This window comes from Cyprinus carpio, chromosome A24, assembly GCF_018340385.1.
Source record: "Cyprinus carpio isolate SPL01 chromosome A24, ASM1834038v1, whole genome shotgun sequence".
Classification (NCBI taxonomy): Eukaryota; Metazoa; Chordata; class Actinopteri; order Cypriniformes; family Cyprinidae; genus Cyprinus; species Cyprinus carpio.
In genome coordinates, this window is record NC_056595.1 from 52,630 (window position 1) to 76,044 (window position 23,415).

General features: G+C 37.9%; 2 protein-coding genes across 2 annotated transcripts; both read left to right on the forward strand.

Moving 5' to 3' along the window:
* Nucleotides 1-7,255: 7,255 nt before the first annotated feature.
* Nucleotides 7,256-15,217, forward strand: LOC109082231 (NACHT, LRR and PYD domains-containing protein 3-like). Its single transcript, XM_042714879.1, has 6 exons — nt 7,256-7,350; nt 10,297-10,470; nt 10,648-10,821; nt 10,996-11,169; nt 14,168-15,003; nt 15,213-15,217. Exons 2-6 carry the CDS (start codon nt 10,316-10,318, stop codon nt 15,215-15,217), a joined length of 1,344 nt encoding a protein of 447 aa, XP_042570813.1. The 5' UTR covers nt 7,256-7,350; nt 10,297-10,315.
* LOC122135302 (protein NLRC3-like) lies at nt 15,216-17,240 on the forward strand. Its single transcript, XM_042713989.1, has 2 exons — nt 15,216-16,033; nt 16,925-17,240. Exons 1-2 carry the CDS (start codon nt 15,297-15,299, stop codon nt 17,223-17,225), a joined length of 1,038 nt encoding a protein of 345 aa, XP_042569923.1. The 5' UTR covers nt 15,216-15,296; the 3' UTR covers nt 17,226-17,240.
* The last annotated feature ends 6,175 nt before the right edge of the window (nt 17,241-23,415 follow it).

Here is a 23,415-nt window from a genome sequence, read left to right on the forward strand (position 1 = left end):
TTAAAAAAGTTAAAAGTTATTGTAATATAAAGAATGGGTGTTTTTTTCTTACCTGTTGCTTTAGTTCCTCCACGGCGCGAGTGTCGATTATTTGTCAGCCATCTTTCTGGTTTAAAAGACAAAAAATAAAATAAAAAATGGTTTAAAATACCTTGTTTGTCTGTGTCCGACTGAGAAAAGCACAAAAATATTTTTTTTATTTTCTCACTGACAAACTGTGGTGTAAAACACTGCATATTTAACACTTTGATGTCATGTCGTGTTTGTTCCTCTTTACTAGCTAATACATTAGTGTTGCTGAGCTGGTTAATCTTCAAATAATATTATATGACAGTAAATCATAAACGTTCAAAAGCTCTTTAAATAGGAATAAAGAAGCTTGAAATGCTTACCTGTTGAGTGAAGCTCAGCTCAGCTGTGATTGGACGGGCTGACTTCATGGGGCTGACTAGAAATCGGGCGCGGTTTTTGAATCTTTTTAGGAAACGCATTAAAAATATATATTTTGCCATAAGTAAAAGTTATTACATTAAAAAAAATACAAGCTTAATGTAGGCTTAATATAAAAGACACTGAAAAAAGACACATATATTCAAATATATATATATAATATAAGTTAAGTAAGTGCAAACAATTTATTTTAGCTACATTTAAATAAAACAAAATGTTGAAAGTTAGTCAACTAAATTTGTTTATTTAAATGTAGCTAAAATAAATTGATTGCAACCACCTTCCTTAAAAAAAAAGTTTTTCAGTGAAATATAGTAAATATTAGTAAATGTATTTACTGTTGTTTATGTATTCATGTATTCTATACAAACATACATTCTCCAAAAACATTATTTAAAAGAAAAAAAAAAAAGTTGTCTGGTTCAACAGGATGCAGTTGTATTTGAACAGGAAACCTGATATAATGGTTTTAAATCTAAAGGAATTGCTTAAATAAAGTGAACAGCATTTAAAATCTTTTTTATTTTTGTTAAGTTCATTGAGCAGTGTTTTTTTATCATTGCTGTAATACACGACTTTTTTTTTTTTATAAGTTTGTGTTGTTTTTTTATTTTTATTTATGTTATAACAAATTCTGACCCTGGTGTCATTCAAGAATGAGGATGGGGCATCTTCTGCATCCACCACAAACAGACTCTGTGTTTTAGCCAGTTAAAGAGCTTGCGTGGAGGAAGGTTTTTTTTTTTTTTTTTTTTTTTAAGAGATGTTCAGCTAAATACAGTATTTCCTCAACATTTACTATATGGTGTCTCATAATGTATTTGCTGTACATCCTCAATCACTCAAATGGAAATGTGTAATTATTAGGTCTAAATACAAACTGTGTGACATTCCACTTTCAAACAATATTGAAAGAGACTAAAAACTGATTATGGGGAACTATTTCTGCAGCTTTATACATCAATGCCAATTGTTGTTTTTCAGCTTTATTACTTCATAAAATTTATAATGATATGTTATAATAATGCGGTGATATAATATTAATGCAGAGTGAGTGAACTTCAGTTTTTGGCCATGCAATATAGACAGTATTTACTTGATTGTACACTTTATAATGTATTCGCTTTTATTTTATTTATTTGTTTTATTAGTTTCTGAAAACAATGCATGTCCAAGTAATTGTCACAATTACGTTCAGTTTAGTTAAAGGTCTTGTCTGTTATGAGCTCTCATTAGTTTCTGATTAGTTAATCCTCGTCTAGCTGTTCCTCCTTAGTTCTCTCATTTACCATGTGTGTACTTATAGTCCTTGTTTCTGTTCTATCCTTTGTCGGTTATTAGCGTATGTTATGAGTTGTACCAAGTCTGAAGTCTCAGTAAAGTCTGTTTGGAATATAAATCTTCGTCTGCTGTTCTCTTTCTGTGACGACCCGTGACACAGAATAACCGACCACATCAAAATAAACAGCAAGGATGGACTCACCTGCATTACGTCTCCTCCTCAGACCAGAAAGCCGAAGATGTATGGAGTATTTGGGCTGGATGCTCCAGAACGGCGGCCTCTGCCTCACAGTCAGCGAGCCCGAGACACCAACAGGGCTCGTTCAGGAACCAGAGCTAGAACCCACCGAAGCCAAGGAGACGAAGCACGCTGATCAGTCCACCTTAAAGCCAGAAGCGGACATGAACCTTATAGATCTGTGGTCCGCGGATCCAATTCCCACCCAAGTACCCACCCTCAAACCCTTGTCTTCTTCGCCGGTCCCATCCGGAGATCTTCCTCCTTCGATGACCCTATCAGATTTCCTGGTCCCATCTCCTCCACTGGTTTCAGCCAGTTCCCTGGATTTGTCGGCTCTACTGGTGTCATCCAGCTCCTCGGCTCTGCCTCTGCCACTAGCTCCATGCAGCTCATCAGCCTCGCCTCAGGCTTCCCCTCCACCAGTTCGGTATTGCGCCGAGTCCCCGGCTGCACTTCAGACCTCCAGGCCCTTGTCTCCACCTCGGCCTGTCAGCTTGCCACCTCCGCTCCGGCTCTGCATTCCTTCGGCTCCACCAAGGCCTATCTGCCCTAGGACTCCTCTGTGCTCCCTCGTACATCCGGACAAACCTCGGTCGGTCGTCGCTCAGCTTCCGCCATGGACTTCCGGGTCTCCGGCTTCGCCTCGACCCTCCACCCCTTCGGCTTTACCAGGCTCCTCCCTTCCTCTGGTTTCCCTGTCATCCTCGCTGGCTCCATCATCGCCCTGGTCAGCCGAATCTCCGGCTCCGCCTCAGGCATGCAAGCCAGCCACTCCACCTTGGGCATCCAGGCCTGAGATGTCGCCCTGGTCCGTCGATCGCTCCGCTGGTTCCTCCAGGTACCCTGGTTCCGCTCTGGGTGTCGCCCAGTCCTTCAGCCAAAGCTCCTACCTGGTTCCTCCCATCGTCTGCTCCACCATGGTGTTGGCCTCCTCAAAATTCTCCAGGCTCCAGTCCTTCACCAGCACCACGCCCTCCACCCTCATTTCTCTTTACCTGTCATCTACTGTTGTGAGGGGGGAGGGGGGGAGCTAATGTCTCAATTACGTTCAGTTTAGTTAAAGGTCTTGTCTGTTATGAGCTCTCATTAGTTTCCATGGTTTCTGATTAGTTAATCCTCGTCTAGCTGTTCCTCCTTAGTTCTCTCATTTACCATGTGTGTACTTATAGTCCTGTTTCTGTTCTAACCTTTGTCGGTTATTAGCGTATGTTATGAGTTGTACCAAGTCTGAAGTCTCAGTAAAGTCTGTTTGGAATATAAATCTTCGTCTGCTGTTCTCTTTCCGTGATGACCCGTGACAGTAATGAAGTGAATTCCAAGCATGAAGAAGTAAACTTAAAATTTACTCAAAAATGTGACTTAAAATATACTACAACTTCAGGTTATTTAATAATGTACTTTAATAATGTACTGTAAGCACACAGTTAAAAAATATTCAGAAAATATATTTAAGTAAAGTGCAAAAAAAAAAAAACCTTTCAATTCAAGTATATTTTTGTAAAATATATTTGTAGAAAATATACTAAATTACAATTGTTTTAAAGTGTGTTAAAAGTTGTATTGTGAAAATAGGCAAAAAGCATGATGCTAATATACATTTTATATATTTAAAGATATATAAGAATATATTACAAATACAATAAAGTATATTTTTTTTCACTAGGGCAGTGCATTATATCATTCATTTCAGGGTTTGTACAACCTTTTGAGAGAGAAATTCAACCACTTTTCATTGATTTTCAAGCATTTCACACAGCAATTTCCAGCACTTTAAAGCTCTAAGATTATCCAGTTTTAATGTTATTTTTAATGGGATGAACAAAATATACTTTGTGGTAAACAAACATTTGTGTAAAATTAAAAAAATACATCAAATCACAATTATAACCAGTAGACAGCAACAGGGGAGCACTTATTGGCTTATTAGTCATTCATTTGTACTTTTTCTCTATATTTTGAAATTATAAAATCACTATTATAAAATATCAAATCATCAGAGAAATCAAATTTTGTCAGAATTTTACACTTTTTTGTGCATGTAAGAAAAAGTCACAAACTTTTCTTCAATTTGCTACTAAATCACAATCACTGAAGTTGGTCAGTTCCATATGCTGGAAAAATAATGGTACATTTAATAAGAGTGGAATATATACATTTTCTGTAAATAAAAAGTAGATTTTGCACCTGTTACTGCTGTTAATAAAAGTACATTTTGTATGCATCTTAACTCAAGCTTAGTGCTTTACTGTCAAATCTGTATAAAAAATAAACAAAAGAAAAATAAACAAGAAATGAACATGAAATATTATTAGTAACTCCACTTATTAATGCAAAACAATAGTAATTTATGATTAAATGATCTTTATTTTGAATACCCCCAGCACTACCAAATCTGCTCCTGGCGCCACCATATGTAGAACTTGGTGGCGCTGGTGCCACTGCTCTCAAATGTTAGTCTGGAGCCCTTTCGAGTTGGGATAACCTAAGTGGGATCCAAAACATGCAGGAGCTCCTCAAACCCAACATCTTCCACAATGGAAAAGGATTGGGAGTCCTTGATGAACATGTTCACCAGGGCCTCATTTGCCTTTTTTTTTTTTTATCTATAACAGAATACAGTGCTGGTGTATTGTAGGAGCCTAACACGATTTTTTTTTTTTGTTTTTTTTTTTTTTAAAAAAGGTCATCTGTTACTTTGACTAGTGTGTGGATTGTTACTATTTTGTGCATGCTCATGCAGTGCTCGATAATGCCTGAGCATGGAGGAGGCAAGCATTTCACCTTAAAACATGAAATAATAGACATGAAAGATAATATAGTGAGGATTATAATTATATTAAGAGAGTAAAATATATAAATTACACATTCCTTATTGTGAGCAACTATTTCAAAAAACTCCCAGACGGGAGGATTTCCTCTTTCTAACCTAAGATTTCCTAACCTAATATAATGTAACACATGCACAACTCTCTGACACTGTACTTCTACCGCTGCTTTTACTTCTCCTGATACCTGTCTGAAACGCCACAACACCCGCAATGAACCCCCTTTATCTGAAAGTGACACTCAAACCAAACCGATTATGTACTCCACACAAACCGAGGCCTCATTTGTCATTGGTCATGTGATTTCTACATTCACGACACTAGCCTTGAATTGAGGCTTCATCTGGCATGCCCATTTATTCTTGAAACAAGCTCCGATGCCATGGTTCAAATGTCACATCACTGCCGACTATAAATGCAGCTAAAGTTAAGGTAATGACTAGACTGAAGTTGGGCATAGGTTGTTGTGCTGTGGGATGCAACCTGGCCTTTCCTAAAGATGACGGGAGACGATAAGCATGGATCCCCGCTGTGCGAAGAGGGGCTTGGCAGCCAGGCAAGACATAAGGTGTGTTGGACTTGAAGCAGTGCTGATCAACTCTAGAGGAACTCTGTTGTTATTGATTTTTTGCGGAAGTCTACCGGAAGTTAAGTTTATATAGCATCTATATAGCCATCATGTTTCCATTGTCTTTGGTCAAGTATTGTTCTGTGTAACCACTGTTAGTGAGTTCTTTTGTTTCTTGCTCTATTGAAGTTCAAGTCTTTGTTGATGCTCTTTCTGCCCACATTTGGATTGAATAAAACTGCACTTGGGTTCAACTTCAATGTGCCTCTTGTGGACATTTGTTACTATATATATATATATATATATATATATATTTTGACTTTTGTGGACATATATATCACCAAAATATATTTCCTAAAATACATCTATTCTATCCTGATTCAGAGGCTAGAGACATATGCAAATGTGACCTTCTGAGGCTGCATTACAAGTGGTAGTTAATCAAATTTCATTTTAAATTTTATTTTAAATAGTTGTCACTTAAATGTTTTGCAGTTAAAGGCTTAAGCTAATATATGCATGTTTAAGGAGGACAGGTAGATAACTGAAAATGTGCTTACAGTTTATCTGGTTGTTGAAGTTAAGTTATTTTCTCCTGTGTTTAGCCAGTCTGAGTGCAGAACAGTAGCAGTTCCTGACTGTAAATGTAAGTAGGGCAGATTCTGGATTTTCTAAGCTTTTTATTTTAATTGCTGAACACATGCAGAACACTTTTGGTAGAGATCGAATATCCTTGTGTTATTAAGCCTGAGGGTGGCGCTCTAACATTGATTGACAAGCTTTAAACACACGACACACACATGGAATGCAATCTTTTAGAATTGCCTTAAGTTTATTGCTTTAGAACGTTACAATTTGTGGAGGAATTCTGATGAGGAAAAGCAAGTCAGGTCTATTCTCAAACATATTCACAATCACAACAAAACTATATAAAAGCTATTCACACAAGCATGTTTAAAACTAAATGATTTATACTTTAGTTAATTTGATACATTACTCCTTATAAAAAGAAGACACATGCCCACTAGTTACTGGCCTGATGCAGCCTAATATATTACACATAGCTGAAGCTGATTGATATCATCTTGATCTAGAGGATCAAGGTTTATGTAAAGTAATGTGAAAATAAGCCCAGATTTACATTGGGAAATTGTGGGGCACTGTTGAGCTGGGGAGGGCTCAGGCACCCTCTTCTCTGCTTAGTAACATAATATATGCCTGCAGAAGCCAAATAAATCGTATTTCCTGCTAACTTTACAACTCAAAATAATCTAGAAAACAGTCTGATTTTTATACCTTTAGGATGTAGTAACATGACATACTTTTTTGTATTTGGAATTAAATGGCAAATGTGTATTTTTTTACATTTATTTGTTAATTTAAGTAACTTTTAAAATAATTTGTTGTTAATGATCATTATGCTACATAGTTCATGATCTATTAAAGATTTCCTACATGTCAAGATGTCTAACAAATATCAAATGTTAAGCAAACTTTATCTCTGTAAAAAAATTTGACACATTCAGTTGCATGTGTAGTTCATTGATTAGCAAGTAAGAACCATATGTATTACTGACTGGTAATATGGTGTTTTCACTGGTAATTTGAGGGATTCCAGAATCTAATCCATCCAAATACAGCTTATTATGATATTTTATAACTCTCCATGGAATAAAACCGATGCCCAGTGTCTGACTGCCGAGTATGTAAACATGTGGATAAGTGCGCATGGAGAGTTCATATGTTTAAAAAAAAAAAAAACAATGACAAGGGTGAGTGCCACACTCATATACCTGATATTGGCCAATCACAGCCCTCTGCTTTGAGGATTGACCAATCACAGTAGGAATAATGCTTGCTATCTGATCCTTCTATTCACAGGAGTAGAAATCGAAAGCAAAAGTTTGAATCCTGCATTTGACGAGGCACCATTTCAGAATGCTGTGAGCCGAAGCTTAGGCCTACAATTTCTATCATATTTATTGGTAAGTTGTTATATAAATATCTTGACATTGTGTGTGTGTGTGTTATATTTATGGTCAAACTCAATCAAGAGTTTACTGCAAGGTTTACTCGAGGCATCAGGCACAGTTAATGTATAAATAACACTTGTCATATAATGTATTACAAATTCATTTGAAATATGAATCTATTCAGGTTTTTATTAGGTTTCTCAACATTCACATTGAGGCCAACGTCTTATATTTTGTATTTCCCCCGTGTCGTAGCAACGGGTTGGTTGGGGCCTTCAGAGGAAATGGGTGTATAGATACTGTTTTCTCTAGCTTCAGATACGATTCCTTCATTGTTTTCTCGGTTACCAACACACCATTATGTTTTCTCTGCTGCAGAGTAGTGCGTAGAACAATATATGAGATTACTATTTACAAAATAGACACTGAACGACGGCATTTCTAGGTTCTTTTTGCACCACAGAAATTAATTGCATAATATTCTATGGGCATTTCTTTAAAATTAAGATGAAATTAGCTCTGGCCTATTAAACAAAGTCGGTTACCCAGCTAGGTTTGATTTAGTTTGAGCAAACTCTAGTTGGTTTTAATGTTTTTTTTAGCTGCGTTCATCGCTATGGTAAATTATTATGCTACATGCTAACCTGCTCCAGAGCAGGTTTTATTTTAGGTAAGAGATTGCAAACCAAACTGGACCAATCAGCTGTGAGCAAACACGTATCTAGTATATATTATATAGTAGTATATATTATATCCTAAATGCATTACACATATCAGTTCTATTCTGACAATTCATATTCAGCTTTATTTATAGATATGAATAAAGGCTTTAGATTATACAGTATAAAGCTTTTAAAATGGCTAAAATTTTGTTTTTTTATGCTCTTTGTGAACCTATTTAAATTATTCATTAAATAAATTCAATCTTCTTAACTTTTTGCTGCAACAGCAGTTTTTTTCATATCAAAAAGATATAGATTTAATCAAAACAAAATACTAATTTAAAAAAAACAAAAAACAATAATTTTCATTACATCAATTTATTAACTAATCATACATGACTTCCACACATCCAAAATTTCAGTGCTCAAGTGTCAGATTTTTAACTTCTAAAAGCTGGCAAACATCGACCTTATGAAAAAGTCTCCCTATTATTTCATTTTACTAAAAAATGCATAAAATAACACTATTTCAACATTTTCTCTCCCCATATCTAGTCCTGTGCAAAGCATGATGGGAAGTGTAAAACTTATTTTGAGGAACTTGACTTGACTTAACATGATGCAGTCATGTTTGAACAAGAAACCTCATACAATGTTGTTAAATCAAAATGAATTGTTAAAATAAAGTGAACAGCATAAAAAAAAAATTGTCAACTGGTAAGCTACCTCTGGGAAATGCAGATGATAATATGGTTTTGCTTTTTCCTGTTTATAAAGCTATAAATGGGTAAAATCAAAGTTAACCCTTAAAACCTTTTAAAACATTCTAGCTGAACCCCCAGCATGAGATTTTTTACTTTCCATGGCGATGTTTTATGCTTGTCATGTGACACACCGCAGCCACAATAGTACTGTATGGCTTATTTATTGTTTTATCTCCTTTTTCCTTTTTCGTTAAAAATATTCACTGGTTAACTTGTTAAGCACATAATGCAATCTGAGCCAAAATTCTAATTCAGGATCCTTCAAATTCATTCATCCTTAGATAATTTTTTTTTTTAAAATAACTAGACTGAAACTTAGTTCTCCTGTGTATAATAATGTATCACTTGATGCTGACTGCTGAAATAGTTATGAAAAAACAAAATTAAATAAATTTACAGTACAGGCAAGTCAGGTGCCCAAAAATGTACTAGGCCTTTAAGGGTTAAAGTAGCTCTTCTGCTAGCATTGACTTTCTTGACCCTAGACCAGACTACATTGCGAAGGTGTCTTCTGCGATTGACCAGCTGGTCATCCTGCAAGCTTTCTTTCCTCCACCTCATTAAACTCCAGAACAAGAAAGGCTTAACCTTTTACATCCAGTCCAGGGCCTTATGATCTACATCCACTGCTCAGGCCAGTGGTGTACATCCTTCCAATTTTTGGTCTGCTTGTGTGGCTGCAACAGAGGGAATCGGTCACCAAGTAACACCTTTCTCAATGCACCTTTCTCATTGGCCTTTCTCATTGGGAGGCACACAGAATGGCTTCACCTCTGGGACTCAGTGGTCATTCCACTAGGAGTGTTAGCTTTACCTAAGGGTGCACCTTTACATGATGTTTGTGCTGTAACAGGTTGCTCCTCTCTTGCTTACGTTCTTAGATTTTTAGTTTTTAGAGTATGGACATGGACTTGAAACCAGTATCCCAGGTCCTTTTTGGGTTGATCAAGTCATGTCTTCACTCAACAATTGTCTGTGCCAGTGTTACACAGCCTTGTTGGACAGACATCCCTCCTTAGTGTGGTGGTGTCTTTATTAACATTATCATAGTGTCAATGCCATGACACAGCATCTAATCCCATTCAAAAGGGAATATCCTATTAAAAACCTCCCGGTCTGCTGACATTTGTAATGACATCTACCTCGAACATTAAAATGCTCATGATAACTTTAGTTAACTCTGCAAAATGTAAATCCACTTCACCAGCTAATTACTCTTCAACTGCGATGCTAAAGAGCTACTGCAAAAACATAAGTTAAAAGAATTTTAAAGATGGCAGCATACTTGTTTCTCTGGCACATAAAGTCTATAGACTCCATTAACACTTCGGTTCTCATTTGGAGACTATAACAAAACCAAAATAATATGAAATTAAAGTACATAACTTATATATTCCAAAAGAATATGGGTTATGTTAGTGGCAGAAGTGCTTCATGCCTCAGCTGACATAACTGTTTATTATTTTTCTGTTTTGCCTCATTTATGATCTCAGTGGTTGTAAAGGGTTAAAAAGGTCATGATTAAATTGCAGGAGAACGCGGCATGTTAAAATGAGTCTCTGTAAAGAGAAGGAGGAGGGGGATGTTGTTCACTACGAGAACCAGAGAGCATCATCTTCAGAACCCAGTTGTGTGTCTATGAAGAGTAACGAATCCATGAGACAACCCTTTACATTCAGTGATGGACCAGGGACCTCCAACCCCAGGTGAGACAATTACCGGTACTGGAGACAAGAAACAGAATTATACTTTAAACATCAGTGATAAAGAGAGATCATCTGAATAATTAATGTTTTATTAATATTAAACAGCATTTTTTTGTTTTGCATCATTTATGTTCTTAGTGGTTGTAAAGGGTTAAAAAGGTCATGATTAAATTGCAGGAGAACAGGGCCTGTTAAAATGAGTCTCTATGAAGAGAAGGAGGAGGGGGATGTTTTTCTCTACGAGAACCAGAGTGCATCATCTTCAGAACCCAGTTGTGTGTCTTTGAAGAGTAACGAATCCATGAGACAACCCTTTACATTCAAGGATGAACCAGGGACCTCCAACCCCAGGTGAGACAATTACCGGTACTGGAGACAAGAGACAGAATTATACTTTAAAAAACAGAGATAAAGAGAGATCATCTGAATAATTAATGTTTTATTAACATTAAACAGCATTTTTTTTTGCACCTATTATGTTCTCAGTGGTTGTAAAGGGTTAAAAAGGTCATGATTAAATTGCAGGATAACACGGCCTGTTAAAATGAGTCTCTATGAAGAGAAGGAGGAGGGGGATGTTTTTCTCTACGAGAACCAGAGTGCATCATCTTCAGAACCCAGTTGTGTGTCTTTGAAGAGTAACGAATCCATGAGACAACCCTTTACATTCAGTGATGGACCAGGGACCTCCAACCCCAGGTGAGACAATTACCGGTACTGGAGACAAGAAACAGAATTATACTTTAAACATCAGTGATAAAGAGAGATCATCTGAGCGCACACACCTGAAGCAAACAAAACACCGGCTGTTACTTGATACTTAGGGCCCTATGAAATCTGTTTATTTTTTTCCTAAATTCTGTTTTATTTTTTTCCAAATACCGTTTTTTCCGTTTTAATTTTTCTGGATTCAGTTTTTTTTTTGTTTTAAATTTTCTCCACTCATTTTTAATAGTTAAATTAAAGTTTATTAATCAAAAGCCAAGTCTAATTAATTAAAACCATGAAACATACATTTTCACATCAATTTAATAAAAGTTTAACAAAAAAATACATGTTTAGGGCCCTGTGAAATGTTTTTTTTTTCTCACCATATTTTTTATTGTTACCAAATTCTGTGTTTTAGCATATCTAATTATTTGAATGCATAAAGCAACTTGATTTATTCTTTTTTTTCCTTAAAATAGCCTTATGATTTTTTTCCCTCATTAAGTTATCAAATCAAGGCATAAAACATTAATTTTATTTATCTTTTAATTGCTGAAAATTAAGCATTTTTTTAAAAAAAATTTTGCAAACAAAGGGGATTTACTATTAAAATTAAAACATGGAAGAAATGTTGTGTGATTATTCCTTAAAAAATAATGTTTGTTTCATTTTAGTAGTACTGTAATGGTAGGCTTATGTACATTCTACTGAAAAATAGACTTCAAATCAAACCAGACTTTTATTTTGACAGGTTGCCGTGAATACAGTTCTGTGTATGTGATATGACGGTAGTTTTACTCAAATCAAACAGTTAAATGCTCATGAAGTGACTCTCAGAGCAGTTTTGGCGATGTTGTTAATGTGTTTATTCGTCCTCATTTAGAGAGACAGCAGACACTGAAATCACTGCGAGCGTCACGCGTGCTTCAGTATATGTGTAGTAGATGAAACCAGCGTCTGCGCTATTCATTGATTGACTATTGTAACAGAAAGATTCAGAACATGCAGAATTCATATTTAAATAGACTTTTGCAGCTTAATAGTTACAGATAATAGTCCATATCGCGATTTAAGTGTAATGACCTACTTTTGATTCATTCATTCAAAATTCCGTGACATTCTGCATTAAACTGTGAATTCCATTTTTATGACTGGATTCTGCGATTTTGTATGTGTTTTCTGCATCGCGGAAATCATAGGGCCCTACATACTAAACTAAGTTCTCTTTCACATCTTATTGCACTTAAACTGACAAATAAAAACAAGGTTACGTCAAAAACGTAAAAAGTTCACAAAAACATAGTTTACGCATAAAAACGTGCAATGTGCAGTTATCTGTAATAAAAATAAAAGTAATGTCGGGAGCACATAAACAATCCTAGAAAATAAATATTGTCCTAGTGTCTTTACAGTGTGTTGGCATTAGTTACATTTATTGATTCAGTCTTCCTTGAGAATGAGATTAACTTGTTCCTGAATGGTGCTTTTTCCTATACCGATTTTATGAAATCAATTTTAACAAGATTACATTATCTAAAAAACAAACAAAACAAAACAAAACATTGGTTTTATTTTTTAGCTTGTTGATGTTTATACAAACTCAAACACTGATCTCCTGAGCCACTGCACAAAGGAACAAAATGTAACCAACACAATAAATCAGTGCAAATAGTTTTAATAAAGCTAAAAAAGTCTTCAGTTTACACATCTGTTAGGCTACATTTACACCAGTGCGTGTTCGTTTTAAAACGCATAGCTCAGACAGAATCATGATTTCTATCAGAGGTAATAACATATTTAATTTCAGCAACATTACATGAACAAAACACACATTAGACGGCAATCTGAAGTTATTACAAACACTCGATGGTGGTTTAAAGTGAGTTTTGAGTAAAAGCAGAATATAAATCTTATTTATGGATGCTACAGTTTGCACGAATGGTCACATAACACGCACTTTCGGTCGTGTAGTATGAACAGACATCTGCATATGATCGGAACTCCACACAGCTCCCGCACTCTCCATTGGAAACTAATTACTTCCGGCCTGTCGTTTGTCGGAGATGGTGAAAATCCGGCTTAAAACGCAGTGGAAACACCAGTATGACGAGGATCGTTTTCATTTTAAAACAAAAACGAACCAGTGTAAATGTAGCCTCACATCTGTGGGGGCTGGGACACATTCACACTGCAGCCTCTCGTGTGAGCCACACCTTTTAGTGTAACCGGTTTAAACTAGTAGGTGTGTTCAACTTGACAGAACGATGGGTGGATTACAGTACCATGAGAGCTACAGAGAGCAGACTGCTCTGTGCGCTTTCGAATCTCTCTCGTGGATATCAAACACTGATCGATCTGCACAGCGCCATTTCTAGTCAAACACACCGGTTAGTGCTTCAAGGCATATTGGCTCACTGACGCTGATGAGATTAACCCCTTAGGTATCGAAATTTGGTACCGAACGACGAGACGTTTTTCGATACTTGATAGTATCGAGGCAATTCGGTCAGTGCCTAAAAAGTATCAAACTTGATACCCAGCCCTAGTCAGATCCTCATTCACAAACAATAAATCACTCCTTAACTCTTAATGTCAAGTGTTTTATCTTAACTTATTTAACTCATTTATTTTACAAGAGCAAATGATCATTTGCCGGATGATTCTAATCTAAAGTTTAACATCCATTTAATCAATAAATGTCACTGATGACCTTAGTACACTTTTATGGTTGAATAAGGAAGTTATGCACCTTGAATCTTTAAAAATTTACGAATCTTTTGATTCAAATCAGTGATACAGAGCTTGTATCAAATTAACCAAGTCACGTGATTTCAGCAAAGGCTTCATTAAGTCATATGCTTTTTCAAAACACTTTTAAATTTCTATGGTTCACCACTATGAGTTTTGATTTCATGACTTCACTAGATCTTGCTGCTTGTGCCCTCATTCATTCTTTGTGTTTTTCTTCTTGTTTCTGCTGTATGGATAGAGATGAACAGACTGGAGAGATAGAACAGGATTGTCACCTACTAGTAGATATTGAACTACAGCGAGTCAAAATCAAAGACCAACACAAAACCAGCATGAATAAAAAGTATGAGAGCTTATTTGAAGGAATCAAACTACAAGAGAATCAAACCCTCTTGAACAGGATCTACACACAGCTCTACATAATAGAGGGAGAGAGTGAGGGAGTGAATGAAGAACATGAGGTTTTACAGATGGAGAAAACTCCCAGAAAACAAGACTCACAAGACACTCCAATCTGCTGCAATGACATTTTTAAACTCTTAAATGAACCACGATGTGAGGGAAAAGACAGAATAAAGACTGTTCTTACTAAAGGCATTGCTGGAATTGGAAAAACCGTCTCTGTGCAGAAGTTCATTCTGGACTGGGCCGAGGGAAAAGACAATCTGGATGTAGATTTCATGTTTGTGCTTCCATTTCGAGAGCTTAACTTAATTAAAGATCATCAGTATAGTCTTCACAGACTTCTGCTGGACTTTCATCCTGAACTTCAAGATCTGGACTCAAAGATTTATGAGGAGTGTAAAGTTGTGTTCATCTTTGATGGTCTAGATGAAAGCAGAATCACACTGATGTTTTCAGACAGTGAGAAAGTTTCTGATGTGTCTGAGACTTCATCGGTGGGTGTGTTGATATCAAACCTGATGAAAGGAGAGCTGCTTCCCTCTGCTCTCATCTGGATCACCTCCAGACCAGCAGCAGCCAGTCAGATCCCCTCCAAATACATCAACCGTCTGACAGAAATACAGGGATTCAATGAGCCTCAGAAGGAGGAATATTTCAGAAAGAGAATCAGTGACCAGCATCAAGCCAGCAGAATCATCTCACACATCAGAAGAGCAAGAAGCCTCCACATCATGTGCCACATCCCCGTCTTCTGCTGGATCTCATCCACTGTGCTTCAGAAGCTCCTGGAAGAATATCTGAGTGCAGAAATCCCTAAAACTCTGACTGAAATGTACATCCACTTCCTGCTGATTCAGATCAACATGAGGAACCAGAAGTATGAAGAGAGAGATCCAGGGAAACCCCTGCAGTCCAACAGAGAAATTATTGTGAAACTTGCTGATCTGGCTTTCAAACAACTGATGAAGGGCAATGTGATGTTCTATGAGGAGGACCTGATTGAGAGCGGCATAGACATCACTGACGCATCAGTGTATTCTGGGATTTGCACTGAGATCTTTAAGGAAGAATTTGTGATTCAGCACAGGAAGGTCTACTGCTTCATACATCGGAGCTTTCAGGAGTTTCTAGCTGCTCTCTATATGTTTTACTCCCATCTGATGAAGAAAATGGAGTCATTGCAGTTTTTTCTGGATAGTAGACATGAGAGGTGCATGTCTAGGCCATTCTCTTTGTGTGAGCTTCTAAAATCAGCAGTTACTAAAACTCTTCAGAGTAAAAATGGTTACCTTGACCTTTTTCTGCGGTTCCTGTTGGGTATCTCACTGGAGTCCAATCAAAGACTCTTAGATGATCTACTGACACAAACAGAAAACAGCTCAGAGACCATCAGAGAAATCACACGGTACATTAAAGACAAAATTAAAGAAAGTTATGGTCTCTTAGCTGAGAGATCCATCAGTCTGTTCCTCTGTCTTCTTGAAGTAAATGATCAGACTTTGTACAAAGAGATTGAGGAGTTTGTGAAATCTGGCAAACATTCAGAGAATAAGCTCTCCCCTGGTCACTGCTCAGCAATAACCTATATTCTTCAAATGTCAGACGACGTGCTGGATGAATTGGATCTGATGAAATACAACACATCAAATGTGGGAAGAAGGAGACTGATACCAGCTGTAATTAACTGCAAAAAAGCTATGTGAGTATTTTTCAATAAACAGATTTCTATTTAATTATAAACAGATCTATAGGTAAGTAAAAGTAAACGGAAGTATTATACACACACACGTGTGTGTGTGTGTGTTTGTGTGTGTGTGGTTGTTTTTCATGGTCTTTTAGATAGGACATTTATTGTATTTAGATTTACAGTAGACTAATAATTTCCCAGAATGCATTGAAAATCTACAATAACATACTGTACACATAGTATACAGAAAGAAACCTAAGAATAGAGTAATAATACTTTGAAAACAAAAATGATTTACAGTGTGCTGTTTGCTAGCTCTGACTACTAGTACACTCTCTGACTATCCAATCAAAGGACGTAAAAATGCAGACGTTATTGTATGCCTGCTAGATGGCCTGTGTCGCCAGCTCAAAATCTGATTAGTTAAAGCAATGGTTTATTTTAAGCTACTATATATATAAAACACACACAGATCTACACAGATTACAGCAGCAACGGAATGGTGCAAATAAAAGACAATATCCTTATTTACCACAAAGTTTTGAGCCATGAATAAATTAATAAATATAATGTAAACATAATGAAATTATAAAATTATGTTTGAATGATTGTGTATGTGGTTATGGTTAGTGCTGATAGAGCAGAATTCTGTTTTGAAGTCTTTGGTGGGGTGCATGAAAGTAGTTCAGATGAGTCTGAAACACTGTTTTCCTCTGTGCTGCGTCAGCTCAGTTTAAAGGTAGCAGTTAAGAGGAAGCCACTTCAGCTGTATTTCACCTCACACTTTCACAGCTCCATATTCAGACTCCAGCTAATGTCCTTTCATTAAAGTTTTCAGATGACCATTGGATCAATCATTAGCCACCCATCACCCCTTCACTGCATTGTTATCCCTTGTTACAGACTTGCTGGATGTCATCTTTCTGATCAGCACTGTGAAAGTTTGTCTTCAGCTCTGCAATCATCAAACTCCCATCTGAGAGAGCTGGACCTGCATAACGATGACCTGCAGGATTCAGGATTGAAGCTGCTGTCTGTTGGACTGAAAAGTTCAGACTGTCAACTGAACATATTGAGGTTTGAGTTTTACATTGGTTCATTCAGTATGCTGAAATATGCTGATGAAAAGTCAAGTAAATTCTCAGAACCCCATCACATGAATTATTTGCAAAAAAAAAAAAAGGGGTCACTCTACCTCAAGTGATGCAATGGAGGTTGCTTAACAATTTTTGGTATTCCTTTTTATTGAGTGATTACCTTTATTAATAGGTATTGCAAATCACTAGTGTTTTTATTTGACTTAGTTTAACCACAGTGGTTAAACCAGTTTTTAAAGGCACACAACAAAGTTCACTATATCATGGCTCATTGGAACAAAAGTTGATTTCTAGATTGCACATTACAAGAACATATTATATTTGTATTAGCTTTATTATATGTTATATAAATATTAACTTTAAAGTGCCCCTATTATGCTTTTACAGATATTATTTTTTCATTTGGACCATCTTGCACCTAAGTCCTTTAAGGGTGTACTCCCTCTAGGCGATCTGAATCATGTCTGAGTGCATTTGACCCCCAAAGTCTGGTTGATTTTACTAGTGTGATCACTCCATACCGTGCCCGGGCGCAGTTCGTTTAGCTGTCCCTGGCTCACTTGGAAGAGGTGGGCCAGAGCACAGTTCAGTTGGGCTCGGGTGCGATACGAATGTTGTGTGATCGTTAGCAGAACCTGATTTTACCAAGTACGACATGTTCCTGGATCAACATCTTTGTTGACTCTGGAACAACATTGTGATTAACCAGTCAGACTTGAAGAACCAGTTTATAGTTTTTGTGAAGTTTAGTCTTACAATCAGTGTTTGGTGCTTGTACATCAGTATCATTCATCTATCAATTCCTCTGATTTTAGGGAATACTAATGGTTAAGGTTAGGTTTAGGTGTTGGGATATGGTCAAGACAAATTTTTTGGATTAAAATGTTGTTCCAGGGTCAATAAAATATGATGACCTAGGAACACATCTAACTCTGCAAAATCATAAAGTGCCTGATCGCTAACCACAGCAGAGCATGGAACAGCTACTATTTTGTGTATGATACTGCCATCATTACGACACCAAATACATTTTATTACTATTACTACTACAGTACACTTTTCAATTAATTTAACACTAGAACCACTAGAGGTCGCTGTACCCACACACGACAACTATATTTGTATGGCTAAAGAAGATATTATTTCACTGTATTATCCCACTGTCTTCACATAGAAGTGTCTAGATTCATGAAATGATTGTCTAGTCATCAACTATATTTTTATCCTGTTGTTTATGTTCAAGACTTTTTAATGCAGGCTACACTAATCAATAATGGTCAGTAGCCTTAGCTAAAAAAAAAAAGCATGCACTGACAACAGGAATTAGAATGTAGTAGCCTAAATATTTGGGTGGTGTAATATTATAATACAATGCCATTAATCAATATATTAAGATAACCCATGCTATTTAAATTGCAAAAATTACTATAGACAATAATGAGAAATAATAATTCACCACATTGCATAGGATGATGCAATGGCAAATTCAAGCGCACAGCTACACCTAAATGTTTATTAATTTGTTTAGTTATATAATTTATAATTTAAATAAAAGAACAACACCATTAAACTTTAGGTAATCAAAAAATGGTTTTATCCATTACATCATATAGATCAGATTTTTTTTTTTCTTCAGGAAACGGCCAGATTAGAATAGCAACACAGTAGCAAACAATAAACGATATGGAAAGACAAAAAAAAATAATTAAACCAAAGTTTGACCAATTAAAATAACATTGGGCTAAAACATGTAAATATGATATCTGGATCACTGTCAGATGAGCCGTCAGATGCTGAGCCATCCCAGGACGCATAACTTACCATCAGACTCTCCATCACTCATGGCATTAAGTGTCTCTAAAAAAAGCAATTTATGGAAGGTAGGTATTAGTCATTTTGACTTTATATGAAATTAATAATCGCTAAATCAGTGAGTGAAAGGCGTTGCCTAGAAATGTGCACTGTTAAAACATAAGCAGCAAGGAAATGACAGCACGAAAATACATGCATTATATAGGTGTGTAAATCTGACCCACTGGCACTTATAGGTATAAATGCCCCGTTTTTTGTTCTGGCTTTATCTAAATAATTTTTAACAACATTGGATTGTTAATTACATAATTTTAGTAAGAGCCAATGACTAGGAGACTTGAATGTTTTATTTTAAATCTATTATGTACATTTGAAAAACAGCCACGGGTAAAATTTACCTTGTGGTGGTTCTAGTGTTAATTAAATCAAGTATATTTAGGTTTAAATGGGTCTGGTTCTCACCTTATTGATGAACAGTAATTGTAGTTTGCAAGTAAAGCTGCAAATTCTTTCATAAATGTCAGCTGTAATAATCCAGTGATACATGAAAGTGAAAATCGCTGTACTGCATAAATGATACATTTATTAGGCAGTCTATTAGTGAAAGACGTTTTCTTCCTGTTATCTCGTATATGACATAGGCGTGCTCCGGCCCGGTATATTTATTGCAAGTGTAAGTGCAGGCCAGCGGGGTAGTGGGGAGGGGGGATAATCATGGTCGGGCTTTGTTCAAGGCAACTGTGCCTAGTGTCAGTACACCCTAAGATTTTATGTGCCTTTCGGTGCGTGAGTGTAGAGACACTGTCCAATAAATTAAGGCTAGGGATACCAATAATTTTCCTAGCTAAACAGGTTAACTTCAAGAGTTTGTTCTTAATGGTCACTGTTAGCATATGAAAGAAACAAATGGGACCATACATAAGAACTGGCTCAATTATACTGTGATACAAAAGAAGACGAGGCTGAACAGGCAAGTGTCTCAGTTTACGGATAACTGTCTGTTACAGCATTTGTAAACACCTAAAGCATGCTGGTAAAAGTTGAGATTTTGATCCAAAGTAATGCCAAGATATTTGAAATACTCCACCCTTTCATCTGTCTCTCCGTTTATCAGGAGCGATAGTGCCACCCCTGATTGAAGCTTGGACACCCCTCAGGCCACCTGTTGTGAAAAACTTTTGACCACATTAACAACTGATTTTTCTACATTAAAATAACTGACACTGGCACAAAGGCCATAAAAGGTATTAGATAACAAACTCATCAGATCCAAAATCCAGGAGCTCAGTGAAACAGGTCAGAATCCAAGCAGGTCAAATACCAGGCGAGTGGTAATCCAAGACTGGCGAAGGTCATTAAGGATGATATCCCAGCCAAACTTAGTAGGATCCACAAATATAAATAGTAATCCAGAGCAAGAGTCCAAAGATCCATATGAACAGACCACTGGTCAGGCAGCATAGGCAGTACAGACACAAAAGAGAATAACTGGGCAGAAAAAGAAAAAACACAACAAGACCAAAAACTAATGAACCAAAACAAGAGACACGTGTAAAATGTAAACGACAAATCACACTGGCAAAGACAAAGAAAACATGAGACTTATATAAGGAGAGAATAGATGAGAAAATCGAGCGCTTGCACAACCGAGCTGATTGCAAAACGTAATCAGCTGAATGCGGCTGGCACGCGCGAATAAAAACAAAACAAACAGCCGCCAACACGTGCACAACCACGCCGACCGTGGCCTGCACGTGCAAACACAAACAAAAACAAAGACTAGTGCAAGAAAAAGAGACAGATGAAATCTGAACCCTGACAGTACCCTACTCCCAGGGGAACCACCCAGCATACTCCAGGTAGAGGGAGACTGACGACAATATTAAAATACTAAATTCTGAAAGCACTGTCCAAGGCACCTGGAATCCGGAATCCGCCTGACGATGAAGGCAGGAGCACGCTCAATCATCGGGGTGGAGGGGGGCAGGGGTAGGGGTAGGAACATGATGAGAATGGGAAGAACGTAGGACAGGTTTAACATGGGAAACATGAAAGAGTGAATGGACACGACGGAGAGGTTGAGGCAGCCGAAGCCATACCACCACCGGACTGACCATCTTGGACTGACCAACAGGATAAGGCCCTATAGAAAACAGCAGATCTTTAGAAGAGAGCCACACCTTTTGCCAACAGACATACCTGGGTGCTACAGTCCGGTGGTGGTCTGCAGCTCTTTGAGTGTGTCCCTCAGACTGGACCAATGCTTCCCTGGCCCTCCTCCAGGTACGATAGTAGCGCTGGATAAAAGCCTGGACTGAGGGAACTGCAGCCTCAGCAGCCTGGGAAGGAAACAAAGGTGGTTGATAGTCAAGGCAACAAGTGAACGGGGAAAGCCCAGTTGAGTACACAGGCAAGGAGTTATGGGCATATTCAGCCCAAGTTAGCTGCTGACTCCAGGAGGAGGGGTTCGGGGAGGCCAGGCATCAAAGGAGGTTGATTAGAAGATTTAAATTGATCACAAACCACACAAGCACCCAAGAACTGACGGACTCAGCCATGGCCGGCCACCAAAAATGCTGACGAATGGCTGCCAGCTCCCTCGTCACACCAGGATGACACGTGAGTTTGGAAGAGTGACCCCACTGTGAGACAGAGGTGCGGGCCATATCAGGCACCAAAAACAGACCCATGGGGACCTCAACCTGGGCTAATGCCCACTTGACCCAACCCTCGACACCCCAGCCGACGGCCCCCACCACATGGCCCAAAGGCAAAAAGGTGTCAGGGGGAGACTCATTGACAGGCGTGCTGAACTGCCGGGACAGATTGTTGGGCTTACCATTCTTGGAAACCCAGTCTGTAAGACAGCACAAAGTGAAGCAGCCAAAAAAGGGTGCCCAATGAGCCTGTCTGGAGTTCAATCATTTAGCTGATCGAATATACTCCAGATTCCTATGATCAGTCCACACTAGAAGTGGAATCATAAGCGTACTGCCAGCAGCTCTCTGTTGTCGCTGTCATAATTTCGCCCCGCAGGAGAAATGGGATGAGAAAAATAAACAGAAGGATGTAACTTATTATCATGAGGGGATGTTTGCGAAAGAACTGCTCTGACACACCACAAACTGTCTGCTAGGATCCAGCAAAGTAAGAATAGAAGCAGTAGTGGACCTGGATTTCAAATCGTCAAAAGCTACCTGAGCATCACTAGACCAACAAAATTTGGACTTGGTTTAGGTTAATGCTGAGGGGCCGCCACCAGGGGCCGTCTGAAATTTTTAATAAGACGCCTGTAGAAATTGGAGAAACCCAAAAATTGTTGTAAGGCTTTTTTTAGCTAGGTACCAGCCAGTCAGAGACAGCCATAAACTTGGCAGGGTCCATGCGAATCCCCTCCGCCGAGATGAACGAAACTGACTGGGCATGAAAAGTACACTTTTCCACCTACACGAACAGTTGATTCTCCAACAACCGCTGAAGCACTTGTCTGACGTGCTGGACATGAACCTGGAATGAATGAGAAAAAATTTAAATATCATCCAGGTACACAAAGACAAAGTTGTTAATCATATATCTCAGCATGTCATTGACGAGTGCTTGGAAGACGGCTGGGGCATTGAACAGCCCGAAAGGCAAAACCAAATATTCACATTGCCCCGTGGGTGTTAAAGGCCATCTTCCACTCATCCCCCTCCCTAATCCAAACCAGATGATAAGCATTGCATAGGTCCAATTTCATGAAGAACCTTGCTCCCTGCAGGACCTCGAAGGCTGTAGCCGTAAGAGGCAGGGGGAACCTGTTCTTAACTTTTATGTCATTCAGCCCATGATAGTCAATGCAGGGGCGCAAAGAGCCATCCTTCTTCACAAAAAAGAACACCGCTCTTGCCAGAGAGGAAGAGGGATTAATCAAACCTGCTGCTAGAGAATCCAATAAATATTTCTCCATGGCCACCCACTTGGGTGCAGACAAGGAGAAAAGACATATGGTGGGGGAGAAGTGCCGGGAAGAAGATCAATTGCACAATCATACAGTCGATGAGGAGGAAGAGAGGCAGCTCGGAACTGACTGAAGACCACAAGCAGATTGTGGTACGTATCAGGGACTATAAAGATGTCCACCTACTCCTTCTGCAACAAAGAAGAAAAAACATAAGACGGAGCAGACACAAGACAAGAAGCATGATAATGAGAACTCCAAGAGGGAATTATGTTATCTGCCCAGTTAATATGTGGGTTATGGAGGGAAGGTCAAGGGTGACCCAACACAAAAGGAACAGAAGAGGAATTAAATAAATAAAATTCTAGTTCCTCCAGGTGGTTACCTGAGGTAACCAAACTTACCGGACCAGTGATCTGAGTAACTGCGATGAGCTGCTGTCCATTAAGGGAGTGAACAGTGAGAGGAGAGGAGAGAGAATAAATAGGAAGACCATAGTGATGAGTTCTCTAATGGAGAAATTGAAGTACCACCTGCCAGAAGGT